Below are 9,054 nucleotides of genomic sequence, written 5' to 3'. Positions count from 1 at the left end.
AGAAGTGTTGGACGTTGTGTTGGTTTCCTGACTGACGGGGAGAGTTTCAAGAGGGGGGATGTGTAACAACCAGCCAGGAAAATAAAGAAAGAAATGAACGAATTTGATTCTAATTGTAGAATTTGAAATGAACTTCTTGAGCTGGTGATTTGAAATAAAATGTATAGACCCCCCCCCCACCCCCCACCCCTCACCCCTCACTTGACTTGAGGACAAAGACATTTCTTTAAAGTCTTCATCACTTTAACTAATTTAGAAAGTTTTCAATCATTTTGACACTTCAGAAAAAATATATTTTCTCACACTTTAAAGTGTTTAAAGAATAAGTTTGGGCGTGTTTTCATGTACATGCATGCATGTGTGTGCATCTCAGCAGTGTGTGTGTGTGTGTGTGTGTGTTTCTCTGTCTGCATTTCAGCACTGTGTGTGTGTGTTGATGTATGTGTGTTTATTTGTACGTACATACATTTTTGTGTGTGTGCAATGTATATGCTGTGTGTGTGTGCGTGTGTGTGTGTGCACACGTGCATGATGCATGCATGTTTATGTTTTTCTGTGTATACGTCGGTGCACGTGTGTGTGCTTGTGGGTGTTTGTGTGTATGTTTGTATATTTGCAGTGGCTCAGCCATTTGATCAGGAAGTCGTGAAGAAGACTTAAATGCGCGAGACGTTGACGTCGGTGGAATCTCCGGGGCTCAGGAATCGATCCTCTGACATCCTGATTCCTGCTACTTCTACAATCGGCACCTGGTCTCCCAGCGAGCTGAGAGCGTCTGGATTTCATCACATTTCCAGGGAAAACTCAAAAGTGCAGATTCTGTACTGTGGGAGCAAAACAGGAAGACTACAGTTACAGAGCCGCTCCTCGAAAAATAAAGACGTATTCACATCAGTCCTGCTGCTTCCTGCCAAAGCAGCACATAGAGTTTATATTTAAATAGAACGAGAATAAAATCTGTTTAAATTATTGTTCTAAAGAACACTCATATACAATCTGGGAGCATAAAATATGAGATATCTCGAATTCTTTCGTCGCATTTCTCAGTCCTGTGAACAGAACCGGGTGGACGCGGCGGCGTGAGCGCCGAGCTGAAGCTTCGGGTTTCAGACCCGAAAACGTGTGAGGAGGTGAAGGAGACGACGGCGCCCCGAAGCACAAACTGAAAATCTTCTTTGGCTTCACTCCCAGTTCGACTGCAGAACAACAAGCAAAAAAGCAACAACAAAAAAAACCCTGCAAAGTTGAACAAAATGCTACTTTTTGTTTTGTCTGTGACGTTTGGAGGCGACGAGGAGAAGATCCGGCCAATTAGACGATGGCGCTCCAATCATCAGTGTTGTGCAAGTTACTTGAGAACTTCAGTTCCTAAGTCATTTTCTTGTTTAAACACTAAATAATGTCCACGTAGATGTGTGATTACACAACAGCTGAGCTTTGAGCTCTCTGTGTGGAGGAAGATGTTCTAAAACAGGGGTGTCAAACTCATTTTGGTTCAGGTGAGTTGGAACGAATTGGTTAAAGTGTATTAAAATAACTTAATTTACCTCCAAAGTTTGTGGTTACTTATTAATTTTATTGAAACTTTCTGGTGCAAAATGCAATAAAATGTGAAAAAAAAAACCCCTCAAATTTTATATCAATGTTTTTACAAGCTCACAATGACGTGGCTTTGAGGCTAATGCTAATACGCTAGCCTGTATGGGAGCTTCTCATCTCTGGTCTCTGTGCTCGACACCCCTGCTCTAAAACCTAAAAGCCAGTTACTGTTTCACTTCAGTAAGTAACAGAGTAACTCGTTTTACTAACTGTTCACTACCAGAAGTGGGGGTAAAGATTAATGAGTTGTGAACAACACTGATGATCATGATCGCCACGTCGTCAAGAAATGATCGGTTCAGAGTTTTCTGGATCCTCTCATGAGCTGTAATCAGGAAACAAACAACCATTTAACCTCGTGAGTTTCATCAGAGCCAGTAAAGAAGTGAAAACTACAGATATGTGTGTGTGTGACACACTGACGATGTGTGTGTGTGTGTGACACACTGACGGTCCCTCATTCACACTCTGCTACGTCTCGTGTCCGATAAAGAAGCACTTTGGGAGTGAAGAACAGAACCGAGGGGGAAACGGGAGACGGTGGTGGGGAGTTCCTCCTCTGTCCGACTCCCCGTGGCTCAGTTTGTCTCCTCGCTCGGTGATCTGCATGCGTGAAGTGTGTGGCGCCCCCCCGTGGCTCGGTTTGGGAACAGCGGGATGAAGCAGCTGAGAGGAGACAGAAATCATAGTTGCATATACGGATCGTTGCATAGAGAAGCTCGGAGCAAAGAAGGAGAACGCAAAGGTTTGAACCACTGGAGCTGCAGCGGGGGGGTGGCGGAGAGGCAGGGCACGAGCAGGATCTACAGCCCCCCTGCCCTCGGGGCGGGAGGCGGGACGGGCCAGGAAGCACTGTGAGATGTAAACAAATCGGAGTCCAGGCGAGGAGCTGCGGCGTCGCTTCGTCTCGGAGCCGACGGAGGGGAACGAACCGTAAACGGTGGAGCCGCTGACATCAGACCGACCTTCATCCTCCGGTTCCTCCAGTTTCACACTGTCACTAGATGAGGGCCCCTCTGTGAGGGCCCCTCTGTGAGTCCAGGAGGAGGAGCTGAGCGTGAGGGCGGCTCGGGAGAGGATGGAGGAGGTCGGGCCCAGACCGGTGGCTGAAGCTACGAGCGCCGCCGCCTCCAGGGGGCTCCACGTGGCTCCTGTGCTGACCGACCGCTGGTGCCTGTGGCGGGAGATCGGTGCACCAATCCAGCACCAGGAGGAAGGTTGGCACGCTGCCCCCTCCGGGGGGCGCCACAGAGCTCCTGGCTGGTCGACTCCGGTCGAGGTGCACCGGTCCGACCCCCTCCCTGTGGGAGGCGGGGTCTCCACCATTCAGAGTCCCTTCAGTTCCTCTGGACCAGCGGATCGAGCCACACGAGGACCAGGTTCCTCCACTTCGAGTAGGAAGACAGAACCGAGAAAAGTAACCAAAGCAACACGAACTGAGAGGAACACGGTGACACACACACACGAGACCGTCTGTCCCACCGTCCTCGGCAACGAGGGGGTGTCTTTAGTCCGGTGGCATGAGATCGGCGGCGGCGGCGGCGAGTCCCGCGCGTCTCGGCGGGCTGGAGGAGAAGCTGAAATACACATCAGAAGCAAATGGAGGTAAATATAAGTCCTTTTGCATCGCTTTGTTCAGTGGAAGCACCGATCGTCCAGTTCACATTTTCTCCAGTTAAGATAAATATATGAATATATTACACCCCTTTATTTCCCCGCCCACCCCCACCCTGCCCCCACAGCACTGTCTCTTATAGCTCTACGTCTGTCCGCACACAAAAATAAACCCGAGCGAGGCGCCTTCGCCGGACGCCCGCCGCTGTCCGTCAGGCTCTTGTGCAGCTTCTCTTCGATATATTGCCACATTCATGTTTCATGCATTTGACTGCATTGCTATTGCACTGGTCCGGGTTACTGAGGAGGGGTGGGGGTGGGGGGCTCGGGGGCGGGACGGAGGAACAAAGCAAGAAAAACAGCGTCCGATCACATCGATTGAGGCTCAGGTTGGGTGTGACGGGGGGGGGCGTCGGCCTCCTGGAGCTCCTCCCCCTCCTCCACCTGAAGGAGCCGGAGCGATGGAGGAGGAGGCGGAGGCGGAGGAGGAGGTGATGACGTCTCCCTCCTGCTCCCCCCTGGTCCTCCCTGCTCCTCAGGACTACTGCTTGTGGATGTCCTCGCTGCGGATGATCTTGTAAATGATCCAGTAGAAAATGTTAAAAATGAGGAAGACGAGGGGGAAGGCCACGCGGGACACCGTGTCGATGCGCTTGGCGCGGCTGATGAACAGCTTCTTCATCTCCTCGATGCTCTTCTCGGGCGCCGCCGAGGCCGGGGCGTTGTTGTTGTTGCCTTTGATGGCCATGCCGTCCTTGGCCTGCAGGCAGGCGGGGCCCATGCCGTAACCCGGGAAGCTGAAGCGGCCCTCGCCCGTCTCATCCTCCTGCAACACAGGCCAAGACTCAGGCTGTTAGGAACCAGAGAGACCAGAGAGCAGTTACTGAGGGGGAGGAAGGGAGGGAGGGGGGCTGGGCAGGTGACATGAAGAGGAAATGGAGAAATAAACAGACGTGGATCATTTCACAGCATGCTGGTTCTTCTTCACATAACAGGATCAAACCAGTTTCAAACTGGACTGAACCAATACCTAGTCTCAAACTGTTTGGATCCATTTAAAAACCAGTGGTCTGAAGAAGATAATCTCAAATGAGTCTCAACTAGTCAGAACTCATTCAGAATCAAGTCAAAATTTAGACTGAAACTGGTCTGACACTGCTTTGAAACAAGTCACGAAGACTAGTGAACTGGTGTGTGTGTGTGTGTGTGTGTGTGTGCGTGCATTTCTGCCCCACTGCAGCATGAAGACAGGAGAAAACACAGTGAGAAATAAAAGGAGTGTGACTCCGGATTCAATCTGGCTGTTTATGAGTGGTAGCGTCCAGACAGTTAGAAGGTCCCATGAGACACATATTAGGACTTCCCACTTCCCATAACTACAGATGCACCATGTCCACAGTGAGGCATGGAGGTGGCAGCATCATGCTGTGAAGCTGCAACAGCATGTCCTGGAAAACTTGAGAATTCAACCATTTAACACCATATATTTTTTAATAAGCTTTAATAAATGTTGATATGAAACATGTTTTTTGAGGTTGCTTGTGCTTGCATGCGTGTGTCCAAGTTAAAAGTCGTATTCTTCTCCTCCCACTATGAGAGGATTCAACGTTTTTAGGGAGAATCCTCATCCACGGATGAAGAGCAGAGGACTCCCATCAGCAGAGCAGCAGGGTGGAGAGAGTGTGTGAAGCGTGCAGCCCGACTGAGGAGAAACTGCCGGCGGCAGCAGAACTGAAGGTGACGTCAAACCTCTGCAGCAGCAACAAATCAGCTGTCAGAGCGGCCGCAGGAAAAAAAAAAAATCTCTCACAGTTTGTCTCAGAGCTCTGAAATCTGTCAATGCAAACCGACCTCAGCACGAGTCTGCGTCTGCTGGCCACCGAAAACAAACTGCTCACACACACCTGCCAGGCGGTATCTGCTCGAACTCGTCCTCTCACACACGTCAGACCTGCAGGTGGCGCCATAACGGCACAGGCTGCAACGTTCCGCTGATCTGTCCGCAGCTGTTCCACAGATATCAGGAGCGGAACAGAGGAACTGACTGCAGGAGTTAGTGAGATTAGGGAACTCTGTAGTGAGTATTTCCAGTTGCTTTGTGTCACTTCATTGTCTGTTTTTGCCCATGTCAGATTGATTATCGTCACTTTTTGTGATTTTTGTGTTCATTTCCTGCTTATTTCCATTTTTGGTTTGGGTTAATTCAGTGTTGATTCTCTCAGAATCATCCACGTTTGTGTTCGTTTGGTGACTCTGAGAAGATTTATAGACTTATGAATCTTTGTGTTGATAAATTAGTCTGGTGATTGAGTGAAACTCAGGGATGCTGTGTGTGTTGTAGCATAGAGAGCATCGAGGGATCAGCGCAGATGAAAGTGTGCCATAAGAGATGTAAAGTGTCAGCTGTTCGGTTCAGCTGCAGTCACTGGAAAATAAATTCTGAAAAGCTTCAACTGAGTTCAGCTTCTACAAGGTAAATACTGTTTGAAGCAAACATGAGCTTCAGACCTGCTGACTCAGATAAAGTCTCCCCTCTTTTTTTTGTGGCTTTGTTAAAGATCCTTGTGAACTTCTTCTCCAGTAAGCTGCAGCTTACTCATCACTGCATGTTTCTGCCCTCTGCTGGACACAAACGAGAATACAAACAACAGCTGAACAAACTGAAAGAGCTGAAAGACTGTGGAGCAAAGATCAGGTCTAAACATAACACATGTTTATCGTGTAACAAAATGAATCGACGTGAAACTGAGTTTACTGACTGTAAACAGATTTGGTGGCACAATATGATGGACAGATAAATGATAAATGTACTGGACTGACTTCTTTGTTTTGTAAAATCTGTTAACCTGCAGGAATCACATCAGAAGTCACATGTTTGTGTTTTCGATCTGAACTCTTAACGATTCATTAAAACTTTACTTTAGCTGCAGAGTTCTGTTAATGTAAAGTGAGGAGATTTCATAATTTCAGTTTCATTTGAGGTTTGTGCTACAGATTCAGATTTATTTTTATCATTTAGTTTAAACTGAAATTTTACTTTAAAGGTTGTTTCTTTTCAATTTATCATTTTTTGTAGGAATTTATTGAAGGAAAAACTGCTGCATGAGGGAAAGTTCTCTCTCTCTCTCTCTCTCTCTCTCTCTGTGTGTGTGTGTGTGTGTGTGTGTGTGTGTGTGTGTGTGTGTGTGTGTGTGTGTGTGTGTGTGTGTGTATTGGACCACCAGGTAGCACTCCATTTTTAGCACCCCGTGTCCCCGTTCTGTCCTTGCATCCACACCAAGTCATCTATTATTGTTAATACATGTGCAGAAACACACACACACACACACACACACACACACACACACACACACACACCACACACACACACACACACACACACACACAGCACTCGACCTCTGGCTGTCCTTCAGTGACGCTGCTAAACTATTACAGATGCTCTCCTTTATTCTCCCTGCCATGTGATTAATGTGGAGGGTGGAGGGACGTGAGGAGGAGGTGCAATGAGGAGGAGCAGGAGGAGGAGGAGGAGGAGGAGGAAGAGCAAGAGGAGAATTAAGGAGAACAGTGAGGAAGGAGGGAGGAACCGTGCAGCCTGCAAACTGAGGACAAAGTGACACCAAAGTCCCGTAGGAGCGAAGGTGCCACCTAAAGCAATCCATTACAGACAGAAGCAAGGGGGAGGGACGGGGGTTGATGGGAGTGGGAGGAAGATGCTCTATGCATCTTAAAAGAAACAGATTTTTTAACTGATGATGAGAAACAGCAGCAACACAGTTGAGATAAATGACCAACATAGAATGTTTTCAGATTAATAAGGCAACCCTCCTCCAGTAAACAGGAGTTCAGTGAAACAGTGACTGTTAATACAATAGCATAATGCTAATGCTAAAGCTGAGGCCAATGAGCAGGATGGTTTTCAGCAGAAGTAACAGGTGCACCGAGATTTCAGGAGTAACTGGAGAGGAAACCAGGGGGGTGGGCTCCTCTGGGAAACAGGCTGGAAACCAATGAGTTCGATGTTTTCAAACCTTTCATCTTGTTATTGCGGATGAACAGAATCGAGGGGTCCCTTTCCAATGTTATATCTCCTGTTTACAATACAGAGTCACTAAATCATGTCAGAATCTTCATATCGCCACAGCACTCTTTCCCCAGTCTGCGTCAATCTGACTGAAGAGCGTCGCTCTCAGTCCAATATCCATTTATAGCGACAGGCGTCTCTACATTCCTGTTGAGGTTTGAATGATGCCGAAGAGAAGAAATCGAATTTTCTCGACAGGATGGAAACGCGAGGAATGAAGGACAAGACTTATGCAGAAGAGAAATGGAGGATATCCAGGCTGCAGGAGGGAGGAGGGTGCAGGACGGAGGAGAAGGAGGAGGACCTCCGAGCCGTCTCATCCATCATTCTTTCATCCGACCACAGAAGTATTTCTGACTCTGTCTGCGTTCGTGTGATTAATCCCGCTGATTAGCGGGAAGCAGGAAGCGGAGCGTGTCTCCTCTGTAAATATTACCCTTCGGATAGGAGTTTTAGAGCCCCGCATTTCCATAAAACACCATCTGAGAAGGTGTCAGCTCCAACTACAACCTGCATCCGTCTCTCCTGCAGCAGGAATTCCTCCTTCTGCTTCATGACTTCCTCCCAAAACTAATTCCAGCAGAGCTCCCGGGGAGGGAAGTATACGAGAAATCTGCCTTCGCTGATTCATTTTGCGGAAGATTCATTTTAAAACCCCATCTTCTCCCTTCACAACCTCCAGCCTCTCCCCTCACCGACCCCCATCCTTCAGTCACCCTTTTATTCCTACCCTGGCGCCGCTAAGAGGATTCAATATGCTTTTTCTCCGAACCAGAGGGGCTGTGATATCTACAGCATTCAAAAAACGAGCAGGAATCAAAGAAATGGAGCTTTGTGTCCACATCAGAGTCATTACTGTGGCCCGCAGGACTTCTGCAGCACAATCCGCCAAACACAGACACGATTCAGCAGTGGGTCTCAGGACATTTATGATGTGCAAAAGTACACATTATCTTTGAGGAAGGAGCAGAAGCTCTCCCAGAGAAGTATGAAACATTTTTGTCAATAATGTGAAAAAGGAAGCAGTAGAATGTAAGTAAATAAGCTAGCCAGCTAGCCTACCTAGCCTGATCAGTGCTGTAATACCACTTTGTACCAGCAGATGGAGCAGTCACACGCGCTACATCCTGTCATGCACTTAGTTAAAAAACAGAGTAAGAAATGAAAATGTTATATCTTAAGTCTTCATTGTTCATTATGACTTTACTTGTTGTGTTTCTGACGATTTAAAGCCATTTTTTGCAACCAATTCAAAACTGGAAAATGTATGGGTTTCCATTTACAGAAACCATCCTAAAATCCTCAAAAACAGGCCCAGGGTTGTAGACGCACTTCTTGAAAAGGTAAAATTGCATTAATAATATCAGGTACTACTGACTTGGTTTGTAAAATACCAACCTCTACCGAAGCTGGGAATGTTTCCAGTTGGGAAATTTCCATTTGTATGTTGTGTGTGTTCACCTGGCAAAAACAGCCAAAAATATATGATAAAAAAGTCTGAATGATGATCATTCACCGAGTGAGACAACATCTACATTTTCTTTACTCCCACACGTATCAAATAACACATGCTACACTACAAAGCCAAGGCTGCAAATAGGGTGGAATTTAAAGTTTAAATCTAAAAGTGGAGAGACGTTACTTTTTTTTCTTCTAAGCCTCAGAAATGTAGAGTTTTCACATTTCCCAGTTTTCACTGAATGCACCACGAAGTTACTTCGGCACACCTGTAGTTAATCAGCTTGAGTACACCTTCA

The 9,054-nt window shown here is 47.1% G+C and overlaps 1 protein-coding gene across 5 annotated transcripts in view; it reads right to left on the bottom strand.

Annotated features, from left to right (window-relative positions):
- Positions 1-3,689: 3,689 nt before the first annotated feature.
- glra1 (glycine receptor, alpha 1) overlaps positions 3,690-9,054 on the bottom strand; it is a 96,314-nt gene continuing 90,949 nt past the window's right edge. For 3 of the 5 annotated variants that reach the window (XM_030101954.1, XM_030101970.1, XM_030101989.1), the window contains one exon: positions 3,690-4,063. In XM_030101954.1, coding sequence (XP_029957814.1) covers positions 3,755-4,063 — 309 coding nt within the window. In that variant the 3' untranslated portion in view covers positions 3,690-3,754. The remainder of the gene's footprint in view (positions 4,064-9,054) is intronic. The other 2 variants (XM_030101960.1, XM_030101979.1) reach the window with 1 other exon arrangement.

This window comes from Salarias fasciatus, chromosome 2 (genome assembly GCF_902148845.1).
Source record: "Salarias fasciatus chromosome 2, fSalaFa1.1, whole genome shotgun sequence".
Lineage (NCBI taxonomy): Eukaryota > Metazoa > Chordata > Actinopteri > Blenniiformes > Blenniidae > Salarias > Salarias fasciatus.
This window is presented reverse-complemented; position numbering and strand designations above follow the sequence as displayed.